The sequence below is a fragment of the Embiotoca jacksoni genome, unplaced genomic scaffold (assembly GCF_022577435.1).
Source record: "Embiotoca jacksoni isolate LCO1_2020_lvr unplaced genomic scaffold, fEmbJac1.0.p SCAF_35, whole genome shotgun sequence".
In the NCBI taxonomy this organism is placed as follows: Eukaryota; Metazoa; Chordata; class Actinopteri; family Embiotocidae; genus Embiotoca; species Embiotoca jacksoni.
Window position 1 is genome coordinate 1,370,408 of NW_027185387.1, and position 26,951 is coordinate 1,397,358.

The 26,951-nt window shown below is 42.8% G+C and overlaps 1 protein-coding gene and 5 non-coding genes across 8 annotated transcripts in view; 1 reads left to right on the forward strand and 5 right to left on the reverse strand.

Moving 5' to 3' along the window:
- LOC138207994 (protein kinase C-binding protein NELL1-like) overlaps nucleotides 1-17,900 on the forward strand; it is a 252,661-nt gene extending 234,761 nt beyond the window's left edge. For all 3 annotated transcript variants that reach the window (XM_069165603.1, XM_069165604.1, XM_069165601.1), the window contains 4 exons: nucleotides 5,443-5,636; nucleotides 11,481-11,657; nucleotides 12,065-12,289; nucleotides 13,462-17,900. In XM_069165603.1, coding sequence (XP_069021704.1) covers nucleotides 5,443-5,636; nucleotides 11,481-11,657; nucleotides 12,065-12,289; nucleotides 13,462-13,512 — 647 coding nt within the window. In that variant the 3' untranslated portion in view covers nucleotides 13,513-17,900. The remainder of the gene's footprint in view (nucleotides 1-5,442; nucleotides 5,637-11,480; nucleotides 11,658-12,064; nucleotides 12,290-13,461) is intronic.
- Nucleotides 17,901-23,461: 5,561 nt separating this feature from the next.
- trnav-uac (transfer RNA valine (anticodon UAC)) lies at nucleotides 23,462-23,534 on the reverse strand. Its single transcript has one exon. It is a non-coding gene; the product is annotated as a tRNA-Val (tRNA).
- A 1,718-nt stretch (nucleotides 23,535-25,252) lies between these two features.
- trnav-cac (transfer RNA valine (anticodon CAC)) lies at nucleotides 25,253-25,325 on the reverse strand. The gene has a single exon. It is a non-coding gene; the product is annotated as a tRNA-Val (tRNA).
- Nucleotides 25,326-25,734: 409 nt separating this feature from the next.
- Nucleotides 25,735-25,807, reverse strand: trnav-cac (transfer RNA valine (anticodon CAC)). Its single transcript has one exon. It is a non-coding gene; the product is annotated as a tRNA-Val (tRNA).
- Nucleotides 25,808-26,215: 408 nt separating this feature from the next.
- On the reverse strand, nucleotides 26,216-26,288 carry trnav-uac (transfer RNA valine (anticodon UAC)). Its single transcript has one exon. It is a non-coding gene; the product is annotated as a tRNA-Val (tRNA).
- Nucleotides 26,289-26,665: 377 nt separating this feature from the next.
- trnav-uac (transfer RNA valine (anticodon UAC)) lies at nucleotides 26,666-26,738 on the reverse strand. The gene has a single exon. It is a non-coding gene; the product is annotated as a tRNA-Val (tRNA).
- Nucleotides 26,739-26,951: the final 213 nt, after the last annotated feature.

The following is a 26,951-nucleotide window of genomic DNA, read 5'->3' on the forward strand; positions in this document are numbered from 1 at the left end:
TTTGTTTCCCTCCATGTGAGGAAAATATGTCGAGATAAGCAGCGCCGTCAATGGGAGCTGTGGTTCCAATTAAACTGAGCACTGTCTCGTTCAATTCTCTAAGCCATCTCGTTCTTTGTAGTTATTGGCTTTTCACACAGTCAGGACCACATCAATTTAATCCTGGTGGTTCTTTAATATTACTTATAGAGCAGCGTTCACGAAGAAAACCCTGGTGAGTGGAAAGAATTGTGGCATTTTCATTTCCAGTTTTTTGGTAAGCTAGCCAAAAAAATTCAACAAGATTTCAGTCAAAACACGCTTGGGTTAAAAACACAGGGGGGAAAAAAAAAAAAAGCATAAAATAGTACACAAAAACCTTAAAAATACATAAATTGAAATAAAGAACTTTCAAAACAAACAAACTTTGATGAAAACTTTCAAAACAAATAAATTCGAGTCCTCGTTTTGTATTTCTGTCTGCAAAGTTTCCCCAGCATCCCTCATAAATCCCGTCTAGTGTCTGAAAAATGGCTTGTTCACAGAAATAAATAAAACATTATTTCAAAGTTTTATTGTCATATTCTACATTCTGGTTCCAGTCCAAAAAAATATTAAACCTGCGCTATCATTGAGTAAAGATCCTTGAAATTGAACAGTATAAAGATTTTTTTTTTTTTATATATATAAGCTACATTTCATTATTTTGTGTTTTGTTCTCGTCTTGGCTTTTTTTTTGGTGTTTTGTGCATACTGAGTTGTTTCTTTATGTGTTCCAATGCACTGATGCGATATATCAACATTGTGCCGCGGTGACATAATGCGCATTAATATTTCAGTATGACATATTGTGACAATTAGGAGTTGCAATGCGTTGTGTGCATTTGACACAACACGGTGTCGCGGTTTCTCATGTTGGACCTCATTTGTGCCGTCTTTTGTTGCGGTGCCGATGTGCTGAGCCGACTGTGCCTGCAATACATTTCCCTACATCTTGTTGTGTTGCATTGTGTTGCAGTGCGTACTGTTGTTGGCGAGGGGCAGAGCAGCTGCAAGCGGCAATCTTTTTTTTTTTTCTTTTTTCTTCATGGCTTTGACTGAAAGCTGCATGGGGCTGCATCTCAAAAACATATTTATTATGCCGAATGCTTCAGGGGGCGACAGGTGGCTTTAATAAACAGATTGTGAATAAAGATGAGGATAATACACTGTAAACTCCCACCGTCTCCCTCAGAGACGGGGTTCGTGCATCATTTTCTCTCTCTCTCGGCGGTGTGCATGACCTTTCCATATGGGCCGCCTGGAGACACACCAAAGAAATATAATTTAAATACTGAAATACTAAGCTTTCTGATGCCGTCTAATTACCAACATCTGTCAGAAGGATTTACTTCTTCTTTTTTCTTTTTTTTTGTTCTGTGTCGACGCGCGAGTGTCTGTTCCCGGGTGAACGTGTGTTGTCGTGTACAGACACCGGATTAGCGCCTTCGTGTGTAACAGCACATGTAGGTGTGAGTGGATGTTCGGCTGTGCTCAACTGGTTTCTCCAAAGGGCTTTCTGCTTGTAACACTGTCTTCTTTGCAGCCCGCATGCACGAGTACGCCTCATCTGCGAGCAGCAGCTTGTGGCTGAATGTGGTGAATGTAGCATGAAGAGCATTAATCCTCCACCAGCAGAGGTACAGTATGTCTGACTGGCTGATGGGGATTTCATTTAGCGTATGCAAATAGTCCTTCGCAGGCACAATGAATTCTCGGAGGAGCCGGTTCTCCTCTCTCCCTCGCTCTCTCTGAGACTCGAAACCGCAACCAATTAGGGCGTACACTCGGCAGTGTCACCCGGTATTGTTGTGGGTGGTGCGGCTACAGCGTTGGCCGAGCATCGTGTCCACCCAGAGGACGTCTGCCCGCTGGCTGCTACTTATCATTCTCTCATAAGAGAAAACAAAAATCTACGCTGCATAATGTTCAGGGACAGAAAATGTCGCTGCGCAAGTCGTGTATTTTTGTTGCTTACAACATCACAGCGATAAAACAAAGTTTCTGTTATTAGCTTGTAAGTATTGATTAGGATAAAGCGCCTTATTTTCTTTCAGCTGCGTGGCAAAGCAGTATAAACTTTACCAGTGTTCCCTGAGTGTACTGTCTCCTTATCGAAGACAAACACCAGCGCCCACTACCACACTTGTTAGAAACTGAGACTCTGCAAGAGTCTGAGAACTCCTACACCGTCTAGTCACTGTTTTTATAAGTGTTTTTATAAATGTCAAAAAATGTGAATAAATATTTCTTATTTCTGAAATACAACCTGAAAGTTCAGGCTCATGTAATTTTACACCAACAGCACCCACTGAATGCAATGAACCACAGACTGTAGATGAAAGCGGTCGAAGCTTCCGGATCTGGAAAAAATGGTTCCGATGCAGAAGTCCCTTAAGCCGCGATACCACCGAGTGCCACTAGAGGTTGGCTCCAAAAAGCCTCCGGCTCCACAGACACCCATTCAAATAGTCTCATGAAATACGAGGGCAATACATTTTCTTACGCGTTCTTTTGGTTTCGTCAGCTAAAGTCGCTCCTTACTGGTTTTCTGGCGGTCCATCTGAAAATAATCCCAAAGGGTGACGTCACTGCTGGCTGCCGTTTGCAGCGGACAGGGCAGACGCAGTCGAAGTCCAGTTGGGAGGATGTGATCATCTGGAGAATCACATTTGAATGCGTGATCAAATTTGCTACTTTTCTAAAACAAAACGATCGCAGCGTGTCTGACGCTGTGCATGAAGACGTGTTTCACCGCCGCTGATGACTGGGTTTCACAAAACACCCAAGTGCACTTGAAAATGATAAAGTGCAGTTCAGACATAAGAAAGCTGAGACAATCATGTCATGCTCAGTCTGACATTTACTGGGTTGACTTTTGAGTGCCTGAGGGAAACGTTGATAAGACGTCGATGTACGGGTATAAGCAGGGAAAAAAAAAAAACCGAGGTGTGGAAATCCAACTTCTTAAACATCTTAAAGCAGATGGTATTTTTTTTTTTTGGGCCGTGCTGCTGCTCACAGTGGGAAAGCAACGCTAATAACTAACAAATCCACCAATTCCATATTTGGATTATTCCAGTGTTTCTTCTTCTTCTTCTTCGGGTCTTTACTCATGCAGCACCAGTGGCGTGCTGACAGTGTCGTGTGGGTGTGATCGATGTCTGTAGGCAGCAGCTGCTGGCGGGGGAGAGCAAGAGCGCCTGTCGAAGGGACTTTGGTCCATTTCTCTCTGAACGGCTCACATTTAGTGAGGATAAAGAGAGTTAAATGCCATGGCCTCATAAAAGGTAGGGACGGACATTTGGCTCCCTGTTCTCTGCGCCGCGTTGATAAAGGAAAAGTAGATGAAAATGCCATCGACCCTCTCTGTTCATGTCAGTTATTTTGGTCTGGAGAGGGGGGGGTGGGGGTGGGCGGGGTGGGGTGGGGGGTGGAGCTGAGTAGATCTTTTGATGATTCAGCTGAATCCACAAAGAAGAACGCAAACAGACGGATTGAGACTATGAGACCAGTATTTATGTATGCAAACTATAATCAGTAGATACTGGAATGATGTTTTAAATACGACCTAATTTCCCTCATATCATAATTCAGAATTTTTTATATGTTTTGTTATAATTCATTCAATCTGCTATCTTTTAAAATATGCGTAAGGGATAACAAAGACCACACAACGCTTTCGATTTGGGGCTGAAACCCGAAATATATAGAAAATCCACATATCTTATGTTTCCTTTTCTTTTAAGAGACCGTGCGTCCACATATGAGCGCATCACATTTTGGGGTTTTCTGCACCTTATACTTCATTCTGCTTCACTTAGATGTCTTGAACTCATTAGTGGACAACTTTTTCCTCTGTGCCATGAAGTGGTAGTAAAAGCACAATACACGTGACAATCTCTGGCAAAATGTTCCAGGGCCAAGATAAAAGTGGAAAGGGTACAAAAACATTTTGGTTGAAACTTTGTTTTTTCATGCTTGATAACTTTTGTAGTCTGATATGGACTGCAAATTTGACAAACTAACAAGCTGGGAAGCTGCTAATTAGAAAGCTCTTGTTTCGTCGATGAGTGCAGTACATTGGGACTTTATTTAGACCAGTCGTTCACGTAACGTGAAGGTGTTAAAGTAGGTGACGTGACTTGAGAAGATGGGGGAAGAAACCAGGAGTTTGCGAGAGAATAAACAGTTCTGCATGTTGCACAAATTAGATTGCGTCCACTAAATTAAATTTTATATTATTATAGGACACATTGTCAGGGCAGGTTTCTCTGTCAGGAGCTGAAAGACTGCAGTATGGAGCGAGAAAAAAATTAAAAAGAGTTCATCAAATCATAAGGCTTTTATACGTGTTGCTACTTTGTTTTTGCACGGCACCTGCAGCCACGTTCAAGCATTGAAATAAACTGTTTTTTTACTTTGTTACACGTTCGTTACTTGATTGTTATTACAGCAAAATAAACCAGTTCTCCCAATAAGATGATATCATTTTTGTTCAAAAACTTCTTCCTGTTCAAAAACAATGCTTAGTTTTTATAGTTATGTGCTCCCACTAATCCCAAATAACTCGTAAGAATCAAAAATGCATACCAAATTAAAGGCCAGGTCTTGGGAGGTTAACGCTACGCTATGAAGCAGCATGTAAGTGATAATAGACGTAAAGCTCCACTATTAGTTTGCGGGAATTGGTTCAGTAAATTAAAGAAGAACGATGTAATAACTGAGGGCTTTTAATTTGAAGGACTGATTGAATAACTTGAGGGCTAAAATGTATATTTGTGAAGGTGATGAATTATTGCAAAAGTTACACATGATGCCTGGAGGTTCCAGAGTACTGAGAGGAGATAGTAAAATAAATTTAAAAAAAAAAAAGGTGCACGTACACTGTATCTACCTCAAAGTTATTAAAGGTAAATATTTCCTTGTATAGAAAGGGGTGCATCATGTGCGTTTGATGTCTCCGACGCTGCCGCCTGAAAGAATGCTGGCACGTTTCCCCGGATGACATCGCCAGTAAACATAATCCGTTAATTATGATTTATCAAAACTGTATTCGTACTGAGAGAAACACGTCTTTCTACAAAGAGGTTTCTGGCTCCAAGAAAGTTCTCAAATGTTGCAAAACAACAAATTGCCTTTGTTATGTCACTTAAAAAACAATCGGAGAGCCAAATGTACCTCGTTCTTTTATGTATTTCCAAATAAATGGGACTGATCTTACGCTAAGCTAGAAAAAAAAAAAAAAAAAAAAAAAAAAAAATGAACGATCAAAACTTGTAGAAGACCTTGCATGAATATAAACGTACCCGATGCCGTCTGCTTCCACTTCTCATCGCCTCACACACACACACACAATGCCACCAAAACATAATTTTCCCGACGCTGACATTAATTTACCGTGACTTTCTCTTTGCCTTCCAGACGTCGATGAGTGCAGTTTGCAGACACACACCTGCTGGAATGACAGTGTGTGTGTGAACCTCCCGGGAGGATACGACTGCGTGTGCACATCTGGTCCGGGCTGCAGCGGCGACTGCCCACAGGAGGAGGCAATCAGACGCAACGGAGAGGACTGGAAACCCAGCTTCGACCGCTGCGCTATCTGCTCCTGCAAGGTAGAGAAGATGAACACGTGCACATACTTTTACTATTATAAGTGAAACTGTTGTTCACAACCTAGCGGAGGATCTTCAAATTAAAGGTTTTTTTTACAACAGTTATGATCGAAAACTATCTTTTGCAACTTCCTGGAACCGGGGCTGTTAAATATGGAGTTCTGGTGAAAAAAACAAATAGTATTTACTGAGAAACGAAAGACATATTAAGAACAAACTTTTAATTTCTAGCTTTCAAATTTACCAAGTGCCAGTTTTAATTTTCAACAGATATATTTTGGGGGGAGTGTCAGAAAAGACAGAAAGGAATAACAGGACCAACCGATGCTGGAGACGATATGCAAGATATTTATCAAAACATTGACAGTCCCTGATTTTGTACAGGGACTGTACAAAACAACTAATTCAAGTTTACTTAATTTTAACTCAGTGGATTACATCCATAGACTGTATATCAAAGTGAACGAAGCCTCTGGCTCTGAAAAAAATGAGGTCAATGCCGAAGTGCCGTAAGGTGTAATACCATCGAGTGCCACTAGAGGTCGGCTCCATAGACTCCCATTCAACTATTCTCATAAAATTCTAAGTCAACAAACATTTTCCACAAGTTATTTCAGTTTTGTTAGCTAAAGTTATTCCATTTTATTAGTTTTCTGGCGGTCCATCTAAAAATAATCCCGTCATTAACGATAAGATAAGCATCAAAAAGCTATTTTTTTTTTTCAGGGGCGTGTCTGTTTGATTGACAGGCCTGTGGTGCAGTCAGGTTACGGCTATCAGTGGGCGGGACGTCGTATCGCTGGGTTTCCAATCAAATCGATTGATCGCTCCTTCCCACAGCTCGTCCAAATATGGTCACGTCCTGCTCCAAACCTCTCCGAACCAGCAAAGATGGCGCCGGCCAAAATCCGAACTCGAGACTTCGTAACGGCCGTTCACGAATCAACGGGTGACGTCGCTGCTGGTTGCCGCCTGATTACATTTGTTTAATCCGGGATACCTCTGAGCAGCGGGGATCCGTCGTGTTTTCCTCTCCACTCAGCGTAACAACACATGCGTGAAAACACAAAATGTGAGCGAGGTGGGATGAGTTTCATAAATAAACAATGAAGAGAAGAGAGCCTGAACACGGAGCACTCTGGGATCATTTCTATATTTCCATCTGACTTCTACTCTCGCTGTAATTTCAGCAAATGGATTCTCCTCTTTAAAGAATAATGTCCTTTTTTTTTCTTTTTCTATCTACAGCTTTGTAGTTTGTTCCTCTCCGTGCTTTCGGTCAGTGGCTGCCGCTGCTTTGCACTGTTTTCCCGGCGTCTCTGAGGTCGGCGGTGGCAAGGAGAAAGAGAGGGGAGGTCAGAAGCCAGCCTCATGAATACGCATCGTCTCTGTTTGTGCATTCAGAGTCCACGTTAGTTCAACGACTAAAGCTTGCCGCCGTGACGCGCGACAGCAAAAAGAATTGATACGGGAGATTTGGGGGTCAGGGAATTGATACACTTCCTCACTCGCAGGGAAAGGACAGATCAATGAAGAGAAATGTGTTTTGGAGCGCGATCAGACGGGTCGTGAACAAACAAAAGTGTTTAGCTCGATCGGCTAGACCGCGATTATTTAGCCATCGTCTGTTTGCAACGGTTCTAAAAATGTGAAATGTCTGTGATCGCTGCGACCGCGGGAACAAACATCTCGCCGCTCCCATCTGTTTATCATTAGCCTGCGTTACACTCTGTCAAATATTTGTGCAGCTTGATGACTCCCTTTGTGCTCGGGGGTCAGAATGAGGTGATGCGCCGAGGCTGCAGGGGGGAAGTGAGATATTGATCAGATTTGTCTTTGGGAAGGAAAGGCTCAGTGAGCGAGATTAATATGAATTCAGAAAGACGGAGGGCTGTTTGGAATAAAATGACGGGTGAGAGCGGTCGTTCCAGCGACGCCTTATCAGCGCGCTTAAAATCCAGATTTACGTTTGACTTCCGTCTTGTTAAAATACAACAGGTGAACTAAGGCGAACGCGACCCTTTAAATCAAGACATCCCCTGCATAGCGAAAAGAAATGTGCAGTTTGCGTTCCATGTTTTACTGCTTAAGTGACATAAACAAGAAAAACTATCTTTGCCACTGGTTTAAAACGCGAAATGCAGCATTAAATATTCATTCAATTGCCACTTTAATGTAGGCATGGGAGCTGTTCTGGTAAAAAAAAAGAGATAGAGGATAATGGAGCAGAGAAAGCGAGACGCTCCGCTCGCGCTGGGGATCGGTGTTCAGGACGACTTCGGGATCGACGCTTCTGCCGGTTTCCGTTCTGGCTGTCGAATCGGGGGTCGAGCGAGACGTGCGGGATAATCGCTGCGCGAAAAGAGACAGTTGATGTGATGTCTGCGGACGAACGCTGAAAGCCGCCGGCCTCGGTACTTTACCACGAAGCGGGATTCGCGGTTATCCCGCTGACTCCGGGTGCACCTCTGGGTTTTCTGTACCAACGTAGCTGGTTCGCTTCCTCGCCGGGACACATCGCCCGTGGCAGCTCGTGCCGCAGAGGTAACCTTCTCCGGGGCGGGTTATGTCCGAGACACAGGATCGAAACGAACAAAAGCACCGCATTACTGACCAATCAATTCTCTCGGTAAAAAGGTCATCACCGATCGTAGAAGATCCCGTGGAGCTTTGTGTGCTGACAGTTAAGACGGTCCTCTGCGGAGGGTTCGCATGCCGGCAAACCTCTGTTGGCTTTCCCCCCGGCAATTTTTATATTAGATATGGATCACACTTCTGTGTTCTTTGCTGATATCATCCTACAACAGAGACTTGCTGAAGCACTAAAGCCTCGTACTTGTTGTACATATAAGATATGACAGTAAGGCAACTTATCGATTGGAATTATGTTTTGTGTTTATTTGCTCCCCCGGTCCGTTTGACACCGTTTGACTGCGGGTGAAAGAAAAAAAAACTAAAACTGTCAAACACTTCATGGGAATAAATGAATTCTTAGATGTAGAATACACCTCCTCTTCCATGCGAACGTGCTCCGAGCTTGATCGGGAAACCCTGGGTTGACGTAGCGAGTTAATAACCAGTGACGACTTCCCGCCATCTCGTATGTCAGGGTTTGTTAAGCCAGATAACGGAAAAGATATCCCGGGTATGTTGAACCTGCTGCGTAGTACGGGCCTCTGGTCAGCCCCAAAAAAATGACTGTAGTGTGCGAACAGAAAGAGAAAGAAAATATCTTCATGTCTGAAATTTGTAAATGAGAGGTCTGTCAGGGTAACTGAAAAAGACGGAGGTGTTAAGGATGGCGGCAGTGGGCAGAGAAAGAAAAAAGTTTGTAGCATATAAAATAAAAGTGAGACACTTGAGAGCTTTGCTCTTTTCTTTATTGAGGTTTCACCGAAGTTTGATGTAATGGAAGTTAAAAGTAGAAAAATAGATAACCAGATTTTTTTGAATTCGATGAAAGTTTCTGAAAGCCTCCTTAATCGAATACCCTGGAGATGAATTCCTCCGCTGAAACAATTCATACCTGACACTTGATTAAAAAAATGTCACCCGCAGTCGACAAATTCGTCATAAAGTCGCTGTCATCAAAGTCCTCGTAAAGCAGTTGTTGTGGTTAGCACAACTCTGCGCAGCATTGGCATGCAGGCCCGGTCTTATTCCCGGCCTTAAAACGAGCAGTCTGCCTTCGTATATCCTGCCAGCGAGGTAAAATTGGCAGTAATTTCCCCAGCAAGTCCAGGGCCGTAACTGTAAAGACCAAGGCCATCAGTACTGGCACCCCGGGACTCGGCAGTTACTGTAGCAGGACAATATGCATCGATAAAACATTGGCTCTGTATTGCCCTTTTAATGGTATGCAGAATGATTTTATGGCCCTCATACATTTTCTAACAGCCCTTTTATGTAACATTTTTACATCTCCATTACACCGTCGTCCCGAGGCCAGACAGGGCTGGCTGTGCTAAGTAAAATGGACCATAAAGTTTTCTCCAGGTAGAGACGGAGAGCCAGGGACACGGCGGCCGGGGAGGCTCTTTGGAGCTCGGTCAGATTCCTCTTGCGTTTGACTTTGCGTTCCAGCCCGGACGCCAAACTTTCGAGCACATTCAAGCCGTCATTTACGAGCTCTAATAAATTTGCAGTTTGTGAATTGAGGTGGAAATTTGGTACAACATATTAAAATCCTTCAATGTTATGCTGGCCTTGAAGAGTCCGCCTAAATGGCCTCAAGTCTCGAACCAGCTCTTTGTCCAGAACGATGTAGCTCGAGTGCTGACCAAACGGAGAGAACATATTTAGCCACATTTAAAGTCATTGTACTGGTTGCCTGTTAGTTTTAGAATCGTTTTTAAAATGATTTTTCCGGTTTTTAAATGGGGGCATGGTGGTGCAGCACTGTCGCATCCCAGTAAGAAGGTTCATGGTTCGAGCCTTGGTCGGGGCGTGGTTCGAACCTTGACTGGGTTCGGTTCATGTGGTTAACTGGCGATTCTAAATTGCCCGTAGGTGTGAATTCAGAGCGCGCATTTGTATTTCTGTCTGTCGTTCTGTTGGACCTGTGATAGACTGGCGACCTGTCCAGGGTCGACCACGAAGGAACCCTGAAAAGGTGGGTGTAGATAATGGATGGAAGGATGTTTTTTTTTTCTAAATCGTTGCATGGCCTGGCACCAGCCTACCTCTCAGACCTTCTTCAAAGTCATACGCTCAGATTCTCCACCGCTGGTTATTCTCAGAATCTCCATTTAGCCTTTGTGGCCCTTTGCTGTGGAATAGACTACCTTGAGATCTGAGGGACTCCACTTCTGTGGACATTTTAATTGAGACTTTATTGTTTTAATCTATATTTTACAGTTTTATGCTTGTTTTTATTCTATTTCTTAAGTCTTATCTTGCTCTTTGGAGCACTTTGGGAAGCCTTGCCTAATGAAAAGTGCTAAATAAGTCTCAGTTTAGTTGAGTTGAGGTAGCTTTGAGATCTTGATCATATCCCAAAGTCTTGGCTAGACTAGAGTCTTTGAATACTGGTATACTTAATTATTTGTAGATTCTTTATCATTAACCTTATCAACCAGACTGATGAAAGCTTTCAGTTTTAGAGGTTGTTGAATGCTAGTTGACCAAAAACATTCTTTATTTTTTTTTTACCTGTGCAAAAAAACCCATAAACTAACAACACCAGTGCAAAGTAAAGCTGACAGTTTTTATCACACGTGTTCTCCGTTATAATTCAGAGCGTACAGTATTTGGATTATTCCGATTTTCAGAGGTAACTGGTTTGTCTTTCTTTGCTGTTTTTTGGATGTTTTTTGGTGTCTTCCTGTCACCTGTGGCTGCCGTCTTCGTGGTGTGCTCAAGTGCAACTTTTAATATTGAATTTACATAATTAGTGTATTTTACACTAATCACCAGAGTTCACACCCGAGAGAGTTTTCCATTCCAAATAATAACGTTATTATAAGTCTGTAACCCCTCCATCTCTGTCTCGGGCCTCCCTGCGCACGCATACAGCATAAGCTGGTGCCTTTGTGGCCAAATGGTGCTGCGATTGCAATTTTTGCCCGCTTGTCAAAAACAATGAGGCATCGTTTCCATCAAAGTGAAAATTTGCCTCGGGAAAGCGTACAAGCTATATTTGTTCGCATCAATATTTCATCTTTATGTGCACCTTTCTTTCATTCTGATATGAATCACAGTGAGTCTGAAGCCCTTTGTTTTATTTTTGTGTTGATTAAAAAAAAAAAAAAAAAAATTGGCCCTCTTTCTGGCAGGGGCCTCGAGGGGACCTACTTTACAGTCACAGTCCAATTCTGTTTGACCCCTTGACCCTCGTCTGTGCAGGACGGGCAGACGTACTGCAGGAGGAGACCCTGTGACTGCGGAGACCCGGACGAGGATCTGTTCTGCTGTCCTGGCTGCGACAACAGGCCCAGCAGCCAGTGTCTGGACCAGAGCGGACGCACACTCCACCGCAGCGGAGCATCTTGGATGTACGGCTGCAAGCAGTGCCGCTGCATGGTCTGTACATACGAATACACACACACACGCCCAGCTATTACATGCATTCTGCTCCGACACATTTCAAAAGCAGACGTTCATATTGAATCTCCGAATTTGGCACACGAAAAAAACAAAAAAAAACCACCTCCGTCAGACGAAACGGACGTCACATAAAGACACAGAATCTCCCTCATCAGCGTGAGGATCAGACTGAGGCTTTGTTTAAAACCCCTCCCTGATCTGCTGGTGTGTCTGCTGAGGTAATTACCACCTCTCTAATTCGAGACGTGGTAACACATCAGCATGTGAGCCGTACCTGAAAACACACACACACACCATCAGAACAAAAAGAGCCAACACAGTAACCCTCCTGTCGCCTTTCTTCTTCTTTTTCTTTTCTTGTACCTTGGCCTGCGTCTCTGCAGGAGGGGGAGGTGGACTGCTGGCCTCTCGTTTGCCCTGTGTTGATGTGCGAGTACTCGGCGGTGGCGGAGGGCGAGTGTTGCCCGCGCTGCGTCACAGACCCCTGCCTGGCTGACAACCTGTCGTATGACATTCGGCAGACGTGCAAGGACCCCGCAGGCATCGCCCGCCTCAGTGGGGACACATGGCATATGCCCAAATCACCCTGCGCCACCTGCAAGTGCAAGGTGGGTAAATGCAACGACAACCACAACAGTAGTCCATTTCACAAAACCAAATCCACAACAAATGGACAGAAATGCTGTTTTTTTGTTTGTTTTTCTTTCTTTCTTATTGCTGTTGTATTTCAACGTGGCATGTTTCTTATTACCTCTAGAAAACACCCTTTTGAATCTTCAAGTTGGGGTTTGGGATATTGGCCCATGTCACCTTTAGCAGAGGAATTATTTTCTGAGATAGTCCAAATGAAAAGTGTGACACTGTGACAGCTGTTGACAAACCAGAGTAACTTCTTCGGAAACACATTACCGTCCAGTTTCTAAATTTTGCTGAGAGGCAAACATTCAAAATTCGATCCAGCTGTCCCCCCCTACAGCAGATAACGGTAAAACTGAGTGGAGAGACACTACTTTAATGTTAACATCCCAAGTTCCCTCTTTATTAAGTCTTGGTGGGTAAAGGCGAGTCAGACTCCCCACGGAGTCGTTACATCCAGCATGTACGAGAGGCAATCACGTAGTTCTGAGACTTCTCCCGTTTCTCGCGAATGGAGCGCAGCAGCCGGGACGCTATACCCTTCATGAGGACGTATTCCAAGTTTCATCGCTTGATCGTCATCGGCTCCTGAGTTACACGTTTTTGGGTTGTTTTTTTTTTTACTGCAGCGATTTTACCGCACGCCTGAAACTTGAGCGGAGAGAGCGCGCGTCAAGCTTTGTGTCAAATATTTGGGGAACTCGCAGAAATCACTGGGAGTCAAAACCGGCGGGTGGAGACGGTGGGGAGCGACGACTGCGGGCGAGAAACCGTGTGGGAGAACCCGAGTGCCATCGTGACAGAGTAAGGTTGTCGGAGTTTTGTTTTTTTTGTTTTTTCCGTCCCTTGAACATCTCAGAAAAATCACAGTCGAACTCCGACGCTGAGGGGGAAGAACAACTCGGTGCGCGGAGCTGCCCGGTAGGCCTCCCGACCCGAGACGCCTTCTTCTGTCTTTGGGACGGTGACGTTCGTCTCCCCTCGAAAACCGCTCCGCGCATGTCGCGGCGGTGCGCTCCGTTTACGCGCGACAAAAGCCGTCTCGTAACCTTTTTGTTGCCCTCTCGTACAGTGCGTAATAACATACAAAATATCTAACGCTCTCTATCTCTTCTTCCCTGTCTTGTCATGCTGCGCCGTCCAGAACGGGAACGTCTGCTGCTCAGTGGATCTCGACTGTCTTCAGAACAACTAAGGCTCTCCTGCCCTCCTCCTCTTCCTCCTCCTCCTCCTCCTCCTCCTCCTCCTCCTCCTCCCGTACTCCTCTCCTGCTTTCACTACTGGACTGCCACGCCCCCCCGCCCCCCTTCCCCGCCCCCCACCGTCCTCCATCTGACGACTCTTCCCCTTGGGACTCATTACAGACTCTCGCACACACACGTGCATGCCGGTGCGTGCACCGAAAATACAAACGCGTACCGGGCGGACTGGGGCGTTGAGGCTGAGCTTTTAACGCCGTGACTCTGTCGACAAACTGAGTGTGTGTGTGTGCGTGTGCGTGCGCACGTGTGCGTGTGCGTGCGCGTGTGCCTCAGGAGGAGACTGAGGCCATCGTCGCTCTCACCACGGTCACTGTGTCGTGTACGTGTCTTTGTATTTGATTCCATTTCACTGAATGTCTCGAGGAAACGTGTTTCGCGTCTTGAACCTCCAAGCGGGGAAGAACATGTGGACCGATGTTGAGGTCACTCCATCTCGTCCCTTTTGCCTAAACGTAGGTCCGCTGTTGCGATGCAGAAATCTAGCCCGCGGGAAAGAATTCAAGAGCGAAGGCATCTCAGTCGATGAACTTTTTTTTTGAAGCAGTTTTCACGCGTTTGCGGGTTTATAGTTCTGTGGCGAGACGTGCGAAGGTACAAAAGAAATGAACGGTGCAGAACTCATCCTGCACCCCGATTCAGAAACCGCACCCTGCAACGCCCGTGTTTCCAGACGCCCTGCGAACATTTCGGCCCGTCCCATTTTAAAGGATTCTCCACACGCGGCGATGAAATGCGGTCTCCTCGGAACAGGTGTGTGTTACTGCCTTTAGATGCAGTCTTAGTACAAAGTAGTTCACTGCGAGCGTACTCCTGCCTTCAGTCTTCAGGTCCATGAAATGACAAACCTTAAACAAATCGCATCCTTTCGCAGGATCGAAGGCGCCGAACGGGGAGGGGGGACGGAACGGACGTAACTAGTGTCTGTCCTTTTGACCCATTAACGCTTTCCAACGCTCTCCTCTCTGATGAGGACGACTGCCGAGGTGCTGACGTACGACAAACGGTTTTGATGTCGGTAAGCGCGTGAAAGCGGGGACGACGCCAACGTTCCTGCAGGCCACAACAAGCAGCGGCCGTAGCTGTTGATTCAACCGACAGAACTCGCGTTGGGCTGTGCTTCTCCACCCCGCCCCCCCCACCCCTCCACCTCCACCCCCTTCCCCCGCACCATATGGCACCCACAGTGGCAGAGACGGGGGGAAAAAAAAAAATTATAAAAAAAAAAAAAAGAGAGAGAAAGAAAGCCGGACTGAGCGGGGGATAATTAAAGCCATGTCACGCACGCCTGGATTTGAGTATGCCAGGAGGTCACCGAGTGTTGAATCTGTTTACAGACAGCCGGGCTTATTAAGGCAGGAGAGTCTGCTGGGTTTTTTGTTTTTTTGTTTTTTTTTTTGCTGCTGCAGTTCACACGTTCACAGCTCCGACGCTGCCCTGCTCTCCTGCCCCGTTCTCTCCTCCGACACCCCTCTCCATTATCCTCAAGCTTGTCTCGAGACCGCTAATGTTTCCCCTCAAGTGTCATTGCTGTCGTCCCGTGTGTCATTTTTGATTTCCCCCGCCTCCCCCCCCCGCCCCGAAACACCCCACAAGAAACCAGAAGGAATTTCTCACACTGTCTCAAAAGTTTGTGAAATGAGAACCGCCGCTGGCAAGCGAACTACGTGTTGTGTCATGAGACGATTGCCTGATAACAGCAGAAACATGCCATGTTGTGAAAAAGTTATTTAGTAAACTTTTATACTGCAACATTTTAGGCAATTAGAATAATTATAATAGTGATAATAACTGATCTTTTCAAAGCTGCTTCCAATAGTCGAGATCCTCTCGCACGCTTACCCCCCCCCCCCCACCCCTTTTGTTTTTTTTATCGTGTCTGCAGACAGTCGGCGCAGCTGCAGATAGCAGGACTCATTTTTCTACTTCAGAAGACTCTATTTGCTGCCTCAGAATGAGAAACAGCTTCCAGAGATTGAGATAATCCTCCACAGTGAAAATGAATCTTTCATTTGCTTTAGTCAAAGTTCCTTTCTATATGTGAAGAGAGGGAAATCAGTTGGGGCCCAAAAAGATATCTGTATTCCCCGAGGCCAGGGTTGACACTCTCTCCGACGCTTTTGAGACGTGATGAACAGAATCCAATGAGACCAGAGCAGATATCTCAGGGCAGGAAACACGCGTCTACAGAAATATTTCTGTATGTGTTCAATTTTGTCCCCTTCATTTGCGTTAAAAAAAAAAAAGTCAATACTGGCACCTCGACTTCAATACCGTTTTTTTGAACGATACTTTTTTTGTTTGTATATCAATTTCACAAAATAGATTTTAACAAAAAGAAAATAATATCACGGTACAATTATTTCATTTTTATGCATTTTAGAGGAGTAGATCTCTAAATGGCTCACATGCAAGTCACCGCTGGACGCTGCAATTTACCAATGTTCCCTAAACGTCTCACGTGCTATCGAGCTGGCCACCTGCCCACAGGAGTCTTAAAGCACGTGCAAAACTTAAGACAGATCTGTGGCCAAAAAAATTGTTTGCAAAGAGTGAAATAAGTCGTTCTAAGACAAGAATAACTCCGTCAAGTTGAAACTGAGTGATTTTATTGAGGCGGGCCACTCAAGTAGAGGCTACGTACGATGAATGCTCATGAAATATACTCCTGCGTGAACATGTGCTCGTGGAGATGTAGCCCGGGTATCGATATTTGCTGTGGCGAGGAATTTTTTTGATATTAGATTGTCCCGCAACAATTTGGTTGCCGCCATAAAACTATCAAAGTTTGTTACGCAGCGCTTAACCGCACAACATAACAACTGTCGGTAAAATAACTTTGGTGCATTTTTAATTGAAATTGTGACCAGATTTTGTCGCCTTTAGAGTCTTCGAAAGTAAACATCACTGCCGCTTGTAAATCTTCCCAAATTGTGGTCATGTTTCCGATCCCATAAGAAACGTGTCTCTCGACGTCGCGGAGCGCATTGTTTGGACCGCGAAACGGTGGCGCTCGTTTCACAAACTTACGGGAACGGCGACGCCTGTCGTTCGGCCTCCGGGAGCGAGGTGAGCCGCCGCCGCCGCTGTCAGTTTGTCAGCCGCGACGTCCTCGTGTCGTCCTCGTTCGCCACCGCATCCCCCCCCCCCCCCCCCCCCCCCCCCCCGTGTCTCGCCTGCGCGACTCTCCCGTGCACAACTCCTCTTGTGAAACTGAAACTGTCAACTGTGCACAAAGTACACACGCAAAGGAAAACAAGTGATGTAAATGGTATCTGTACCCATCCCAGTCTAACAGCAATCGAAAGCAGACATTTGTACAAAACCTCACTGAAAACTGTTGATTGATTTGATATGAAATATGACTACTGTAAAACACTATTTGCAAGTCTGTGTGCAAATGTTTTTACATACTGACGATATGATAAAATTATACAGTTTTTTAATTATCATTGTGTTCATGAATAACGTGTTAATTTTAGTGGACTACTTTTCTTTTTGTGGGATAGGTTCTGTTTTTGCTGTAAATACTGTGTAAAGGGACGGGTATTGTAAAGAGAGTAAGACTATGTGAATAATTCTCACTACCACAGCTTCTTAGGATCTGAGCGTTGTAAGCTGAATGAGAGAGAAGCAACATTTCTATTGTTTTTACTATTTCTTTATTTTTCTATTCTTGCCTTAACCCTTTTAGTATTTGTCATAGTTCAATGTCTTTTCACTACTTTAGGACAACGTTATGGATTTGACTAGCCTCTGTGTGTATGTGTGTGTGTGTGTGTATATACAGATCTCTGATCAGTGTCCCTCACTAAAAGCTGAAAGTCAACAGAAACATACTATGGAAGTCAAAATGAGCGTAGACGAGCGTCTGTTCCAGCAGACAAGGACCTCACTGCATCGACAAGCCTTTTTTTTTTTTTTTTTTTTTCCCTCCCCAACATGTTGATATACGTTGTATGATTTGAACTGAAAAAAAAAAACTGAACTAGACAAAATAGAACTATGTACACATGTAAAGAAACTCAAATATTGAAGTGGAAAATGTTCTTGATTCAAAACAAAAGCCAGGCGTTGTATTTCTCCTTTAGTGTCTGTCTTTTTTTTTCTTTCAAAAAAAAAAACAATGCAGTTTCCGAAGATCGTGGCGGAGGGGATCCCCAGGTCTGTTCATTGTTACTTCTCCAGATCAGAGTGGCCAACCTAACTGTACTCAAAGGGTTAAGTGTCATTTGAAGACTGTGTCGTGATAAGAGTTTGCTGTAAAAAAAAAAAAAAAAAAAAAATCTTCAGTTAATAAATATTTTAGTTGTTTACTTTATTATTTGTGAGTATTTTTGGCTTTAAAATGCAATGATGACAGTGATGGCGGTTTAACCTGCAGATTCATGCTTCCGGAGTAAACGCCAAAAGAATTTGGCACGATTACAGCAAATGGCCGAACGGCTCGCCAACGTGTCGTCCGCTGGCAGCTTAAATGAAAGCAAAACACTTCAAAAAAGTGAAAAGCCAGTATTGGAAAAAGCCTTTCATGTTTCTACTTTTATCGGTACTGCTGTTTTCTATTTCCTCCAGGAAATGTATGAAAGGCTGCGTGGCAGTAAAGATAAGTACATCCTTTTGATGCTTTAATGGGGTGCTGCAAGTGCCTCTAACTGGAGCAGGTACAGCAGCACTTTTGAAGCTACGCTGGGAGGAACGTGAACGCTTGATGTTTCACGTTTCTCTGCAGCACCGCAATCCACAAAAAAAAAAAAAATACACACTTTAGAGCACCTGGAATTATACAAAATACACAAAATTCCCTGTCGTGCAGGTATTCCCAAAATAGCACCAACTTTTCTCGACGGTTTTCTGACACCGTTCGATAACTCAGCCAATATAAATGTTGATGATTGAAATACTGAAATCCCTCTTTTAAAACCCCACTATGGACATATAAGGTTAGCAACATGGCTGTTGCTATGTTACGATATGTTTTGCACTCAAATATTGCAAAAAAAAAAAAACGAGCAGTTCAAAACACATGCAAATCCTTTGGGCACTATGTTGCAATACGTAGGCAGTCCAAGAGACGATCAACTATCAGTATTTAAACCATGACAATTCAGTGTGGATACACTTTTAGTATGACCTACTGAATTCAGAAAGTGTTCAGACCAGTTCACGTCTTGCTGACTTTGCATTAAACTCGATTTTAGATGGATCAATTTGCCAGTTTCCCATCAGTTATCATCATGACAAAGTGAAAAACACGATTAAAATAGTTATTATGGCGCAAAGACCATTTCTAAAGCTTTCAGTGTTCCCAGTAGCACAGTGGCCAAAATTATGGGGAAATCGAATTGGGAACCACCTGGATTCTTCCTAGAGTTGGTCGTTCAGGAGGAAGGTCTGCGAGCTGGCCAAGGACCAGTAGGACAACCGGTTGGACAATCAAGCTGGATTCTCAGCTGGACTCCATCAATCAGGTCTTTAGGGTAGAGGGGCCAGACGGCAGCTGAGTTCACCAAATGAGACAAAGGAGACTCTGTGAGCATTTGGAAAAATGATTTTGTGGCCCTGATGGGGCTAAAATTGAACTCTGTAGGCAGAGCTCCAAGTATTATGTCTGTTGAACACCAAGCACTGCCTGTCACCTGCTGAATATCCTCCTAAAAGTGAAGCATTGTGGGGGAAGTAACATGCTCATGGGGGTGCGACAGGGACAGGAAAACTGGTCAGGACCAATGCAGCCAAATGCAGGTGAGTCACTGAAGAAAACCGACTCCATTGTGCTCGGTTCACTCGTTAATACAAAAACGACTATATTTTCGCTTTGCCGTTATGGGTTATTACATGCAGATCGATGGGTAAAATGGTCATTTTATCCATTTAAAAACACACACATCACCATGAAGTGCGCAAAAAAAAGTGAGGAGCTCTGAATCCACTACACGGACATCTTGAGAGGAAGGAAGAGAAGACCGGAGAGGAAATATAAATAAAAATAAAGAAATGTGAAGTTACAGGTAAGAGATAAGAGTAAAGGACAGCGAATGAGACAGTGAGGGCGCAACATGTCCGTGAGTGTGTGTGACAGAGGGGAGAAAGAGGCAGACGGGAGCTTTACATGAGACAGAATGTGCAATGAAAGGTTACCTCTGCTGCTCCCTGTTCCTCAGATTGACAGCAATTATTGAAATTTCTTCCTTTCTGGTTTCAAAACATGTCAGCAGTAAAAGAAAAGAAAAAAAGTGACACTCTTGCAAACCCCATCCTGTTTAGCTGGCAAGGCAAACAGCAGACATTCTAAAGTGTTTTATGTTATTTGAATCAGGGCACGACCACCCTCCTCAATATAGTCTTATTATAACTATTTAAAAAAGAGCACGAGGTCACGCAATTCATCAAAACAGACAATAAACAAGACCAAAAGTACACAGTCATACCGGAGGTTCATAATGTTCCGCGAAATGGAAAGTGCATTCGTTCAGTACAGTAAAGTATTGAATAAACTGAAAGTCTGAGCTGATGTTGCACGAGGAAATGTTAAGGGATCACCAAATACATTACAATTATCCTGAGGGGACATGGATGTTTCTTCCAAATTTCAAAGAAATTCATACAATAGTCGAGACATTTCACTCCAAACTACAAACACAACTACAAATAAATCTCGTGGTGGCAGCAGAGGAAAGTCGGGGAATCGTTAAGGTCATTAGACGTCATCTTGCAAATCCCACCAGTTTCTTTTTCACAACTTTTGCCTTCAATCTCTGGAGACCATGAATGTCATACATTTTATGGAAATCCATTCTATAGTTGCTCAGATGTCCAAGTGGTGGACCAACCGAGACACTGGTGTTGCCTTTTTTTTTTTTTTTTAGTTCCATTCAGTTTTTAGTAGTTTTGAGCTTAAACTATGCACGAGAACCAGCCACACATGGTTCCACAGCTCTGTCTAATGTTGTGCCGTTGATACATTTCATCTTTTACTGACCTTAAATCTGCCTTTCAGTAGCCTAAACGCAACAGTACATGAGTCACAGGGTGCAAACCAACACCTCCGCACTGCACCTCCAACCGGCCCCGACCTCCTGTTTTTAATATTTGAAGGGGAACATTTTCCAGGCAGCAATTACAATTGCAAATTTTGTCTAAAACATGTTATTAGAAAACTACATTGTTATACAGATTATTCATTTTTGGAATAACTACAGCAACATATAAATCAATATCGGAAAAGTGCTAAAATGTGGGAAAAAAAAAAAAGACTTGTGGGTTTTCACAATTCCCTGCAATAACTATAACAATACATAATAAATGTTTCATCATCTTTTTCATTGAAAAGTTAGAAGTTAGAGTTTGATATCTTCTACAGGTGTTTTGTCATTGATATAAACAGATGACTCTCCATAATTAATCTCAGCGCAAAAACACTGGAGTATACACACTATTGTACGGGAACTATTATGCCATCAGTCCCCGTGTGTTTCCATCTGCTTGCCACAGATCAGTGTGAATGTCTTTATCTTAGATGTGGAATTGAGTTGCCTCTGGGGGGTGGGATGGGCTGGGGTGGGCTGGGATGGGCTGGGGTGGGCTGGGGTGGGAACTCTCCAGCGAGCAGCGCCGGGTAGCGTTCAGTCAATTAACCGACTGTCAGTCAGCTGCAGAGCAAGTGCTCTGTTCTCCACGCTCTGTCTGCCACGGTGAGCGGTGGCAGCCGTGGCAGACGTGCCCCCCCCTCCCCCGTGCTCCCTGTCCGTCCCGGCTCCCGCTCCCCTCGGCCGGTGGGGGCAGCTCCACCCAAAGGTGCTTACCATTCATGGGCTGGAACCTCGGAGGTAACCGCAGAGGTGATGGAGCGACTCCCTCAGCAACAACTCTCATCTACTGTATGGATGCGAGGGAGGAGGGAGGCTGGGCGTGGGAAGGGAGGGGAGGGGGGGGGGGGCACCGCTAGCAGACATATAGATATACATGAATGGACCGACTTAACAGTACACAATTGAAAATTGCTTTTTCAATCAGCTCTTATCTAACTTTAAGTCTTTAATGTCTTGTTCTCTGATAGATTCGTTGGCTTCAAACAACAGAGAAGAGATAGTGGCCTGGCCTGGCAAATCAGAAAGTAACTTCGGCAGCACCCCCCACCACCAGTTCCTCCACCCTCTCCCACCACCAGCAGTCTAATCGATCGTATTCTCCTCTTTCTATTGACATTTCATGAAAACTCTGGGAAGCTGGATTGAAATGCAAGAGGCAAAAATATACAAGTACTCTACCTCAGGCTGAGAATTAAATACATAAACTATCCGCATGTTGCTCATGTTAATACAGCAACAAGGATTAAGCTGCTTAAATGCCTTATCGACGTCCTGACCAATCAATGTGTGTATAATTAAAGAGTGCAGCTGAGCCAGTGACAAGTCGAGCCGCACTGCCACTACTGATCTACGGTCAGATGGAGCAGTTAAGTGTTTATTTAACCCAGTGTCAGTGTGTGTGAGCACACGTGTGTGTATGTTTAATGTATTTTTACAACCTGGTGACCCTTCCTGCTCCTCTATTTTGCCATTGTGAAGTTACATTTCATTAAATTCATGCATTATTTGTATGATGCACCATATTTACAGTGAAACAAATGAAAGAAATCCATAATAACTATTGCTAATGCGAATTACCGTATTCCATGTTAAAGCAAGTGTGAAATTTGGAAACCAGGTGGAGAGACTAAAAAAAACACAACGATTGTTTTCTAATGGCAAAAGGCTGTTTAGTGTAGCTAAAGGCATTACATTTACTGGTGCTCATAGTCTGCTGCAGAAGCCTGTACCAGCAAACAAATGAATTGCCTTTTTATTCCATTACTGACAGAACTTTCTGTGAGCAAATTCAAATCTGAAGGGGCAGTGTGAGTATACCAATAGGTGGGAAAAGAATTGTGTCTTTTAAATAAGTGTGATTTTTTTTTTTCATAGTGCCCCCGAAAAGGATGAATAAGGTGGAGAAATATGAGACGGAGCAGCGAGAGATCTAATAAAGATGCACAGAAAGCTGAGAAGCAGAGTGCTTGTTTACAGACTGAGGTGCGACACCCAAGTGAGGACGTCTGAGTGAGTCAAGCATCGCTGTTTATTTTTTATGTAACTTAATTTTTCCAGTCAGTTTTAAATGACAACAGATGGTAGAGACAATGTCATGCCATATCCAAATATATCCTGATCAAATGACTGAACTGGGGGTGGGAATAATCAGAGGCCCCACCATCCAAGATTTTACTTAAAGGCCCCATATTATAAAAAATTCAACCTTGCTTTTTACATAGTAAAGGGGGTATGGGTGCAAAATAAACACTGTGAAATTGTCAAAACGATTAGAGAACTCATTAATGCAGACAGCTCTAATCCAGTATCTCTGCCCTCTCAGCGAGCCGTTTGAACTTCCGAAACGTTATGACATCATATCATCACGGAAGTCCAAAACTATGGCTGTACAACTTCGGCCTCCTCACCACAAAGACCTCATTGTGGTCATACTATAGTATTTTGTCAGAAATGTCAAAAAGATATCATAATATATTATGGCGTCTAAAATTTCCAAAACGTCATACTATAGTATGTAGTCCAAAATTTTAAAATAAAAAGTCATGTCGTCGAAAATGTCCCAAAAAAAGTCGTTCTATAGTATACCATCCAAAATGTAAAAGAAAAGTCATGCTGTATTATGTCGTCCAAATTGTCAAAAAAAAAAAAGTCATCCAATATATGAAAGAAAATCATACTATAGCATGTCCTCCAAAATTTCATAAAAAAGTCATACTATAGCAGACAATAAACTGAGCAAACTAACAGGTGACTTCACTGATGGTTCAAATTCTGATTGATGGAAGTAAATTGCTGGCTCCACTGGGGATTGAACCCAGGACCTTCTGCGTGTAAAGCAGACGTGATGACCTCTACACTATAGAACCTCTTCGAATAGGCCAACACCAGAAACTGAGTAGTTAAACCAGCGGACAAACAGACAAACGATTATGAAGTCAGAAAACTGAACTTACATGAGTGCATCTTCTTCACAGCTGCCGACAAACCTGAAAAAAAAACAGAACAGAGAACCTTTTTTTTTCTGTCGTCGTACGTTACAATGCGAGGGAGAATTAATTTGTTCAGTGTTCCTGTAATATGTCGTCCAAAATGTAATTTTTTTTTTTTTTTTTTTTTTTTTTTTTTTTATCACAGAGTATGCCATCTAAAATGTGAACAATATGTCGTCCAAAATATGAAGGATGAATAAGGTGGAGAAATATGAGACGGAGCAGCAAGAGATCTAATAAAGATACACAAAAAGCTGAGAAGCAGAGTGCTTGTTTACAGACTGAGGTGCGACACCCAAGTGAGGACGTCTGAGTGAGTCAAGCTTTTTATCATGTTTTGGATGACATGCTATAGTAATATTTTGTTTTCATATTTTGGACGTGTGACATTTTGTTAACATTTTGGACGACATACTGTACTATAACAATTTAAAAAAAAATAATTTTGGACGACAGGAACACTGAATGATTGTAATCTGCCATGACAGAAAAAAACTAAACTTTTTTGTTCTGTTTTTTTTTCAGATTTTTCGGTAGCTGTGAAGAAAACACACTCATGTAAGTTCAGTTTTCTGACTTCGTCGTTTGTCTGTTTGTCCGCTGGTTTCTGGTGTTGGGCTTTTCAAAGAGGTTCTATAGTGTAGATGTCATTAAGTCTGCTTTAAACACAGGAGGTCCTGGGCTCATTCCCCAGTGAAATCAGTAATTTACTACCATTAATCAGGATTTGAACCATCATTTGAACCATCAGTGCAGAGCAAACCATTACCTGATGGTTTGCTCAGTTTAATGTCTGCCATATTATGACTTTTATTTATCAAATTTTGGAGGTATAGTATGATTTTTTTTTTTAAATATTTTGGATGACATGACTTTTTTTCACATTTAAGATGACTTGCTATTTAATGACTATTTTTTCCTATTTTGGACTACATTTTGGAGTAATATTTTTTTTCATATTTTGGAGGACAAAAACAAAAAACGTTCTCTGTGAAGAAAATACACATGTAAGTTCAGTTTTTTGCCTTCTTCAATGTTTGTCTGTTTGTCCGCTAACTACTCAGTTTCTGGTGTTGGTCTGTTCAAAGAGGTTCTATAGTGTAGCGGTCATCACATCTGCTTCACACGCAGAAGGTCCTGGGTTGGTCAGTGGAACCAGAACTTTCAATCAATCAGGATTTGAACTGAAAGTAGGTCACTGGTTTGCTCAGTTTATTGGCTGCTATATTATTATTATTATTATTATTATTACATTATTATGAAATTTTGGATGACATGCTATAGTAATATTTCTTTTTCATATTTTGGTCGACATACTATAGTGTAACATTTTGTTAACATTTTGGACGACATACTCTACTATAACAAAAAAAATTTTTAAATTTTGGATGACAAACACTGAACGAATTAATCCTCCCTCGTATTGTAACCTGCAATGACAGAAAAAAACAAAACTTCTTTGTTCTGTTTTTATTTCAGGTTTTTCGGCAGCTGTGAAGAAAACACACATGTAAGTTCAGTTTTCTGACTTCAATGTTTGTCTGTTTGTCCGCTGGTTTAACTACTCAGTTTCCTGATTAATGGTAGTAAATTACTGATTCCACTGGGGATTGAACACAGGACCTTCTGCGTGTGAAGCAGACGTGATGACCACTACACTATAGAACCTCTTTAAACAGACCAACACCAGAAACTGAATAGTTAAACAAGCGGACAAACAGTCAAACAATGAAGTCAGAAAACTGAATTTACATGTGTATTTTCTTCACAGCTGCTGAAAAACCAGAAAAAAACCCAGAAAAAAGTTGTTGTCTTTTTCTGTCATCGCAGGTTACAATACGAGGGAGGATTAATTCGTTCAGTGTTCCTGTCGTCCAACATTTTTTTTTTTAAATGTATGTCATCCAAAATGTTAACAAAATGTCACACTATAGTATGTCGTCCAAAATATGAAAAAAAATATTACTATATCATATCATCCAAAACATGATAACAATGTCATAATATAGCAACCAATAAACCGAGCAAACCAACAGGTGATCTACTTTCGGTTCAAATCCTGATTGATTGAAAGTTCTGGTTCCACTGGGGATTGAACTCAGGACCTTCTGCGTGTGAAGCAGATGTGATGACCACGACACTATAGAACCTCTTTAAACAGACCGGCACCAGAAACTGAATAGTTAAACCAACGGACAAACAGTCAAACAATGAAGTCAGAAAACTGAACTTACATGTGTATTTTCTTCACAGCTGCCGAAAAACCAGAAAAAAACCCAGAAAAAAGTTGTTGTCTTTTTCTGTCATTGCAGGTTACAATACGTGGGAGGATTAATTCGCTCAGTGTTCCTGTCGTCCAAAATTTTTTTTTTTAAATTGTTATAGTAGAGTATGTCGTCCAAAATGTTAACAAAATGTCACACTATAGTATGTCGTCCAAAATATGAAAAAAAATATTACTATATCATATCCAAAACATGATAAAAATGTCAGCCAATACACTGAGCAAACCAACAGGTGATCTACTTTCGGTTCAAATCCTGATTGATTGAAAGTTCTGGTTCCACTGGGGATTGAACCCAGGACCTTCTGCATGTAAAGCAGATGTGATGACCACTACACTATAGAACCTCTTTAAACAGACCAACACCAGAAACTGAATAGTTAAACAAGCGGACAAACAGTCAAACAATGAAGTCAGAAAACTGAACTTACATGTGTGTTTTCTTCACAGCTGCCGAAAAACCTGAAAAAAAACCCAGAAAAAAGTTGTTGTCTTTTTCTGTCATCGCAGGTTACAATACGCGGGAGGATTAATTCGTTCAGTGTTCCTGTCGTCCAAAATGTTAACAAAATGTCACACTATAGTATGTCGTCCAAAATATGAAAAAAAATATTACTATATCATATCCAAAACATGATAAAAATGTCATAATATAGCAGCCAATACACCGAGCAAACTAACAGGTGATCTACTTTCAGTTCAAATCCTGATTGATTGAAAGTTCTGGTTCCACTGGGGATTGAACCCAGGACCTTCTGCATGTAAAGCAGATGTGATGACCACTACACTATAGAACCTCTTTAAACAGACCAACACCAGAAACTGAATAGTTAAACAAGCGGACAAACAGTCAAACAATGAAGTCAGAAAACTGAACTTACATGTGTGTTTTCTTCACAGCTGCCGAAAAACCTGAAAAAAAAACCAGAAAAAAGTTGTTGTCTTTTTCTGTCATCGCAGGTTACAATACGCGGGAGGATTAATTCGTTCAGTGTTCCTGTCGTCCAAAA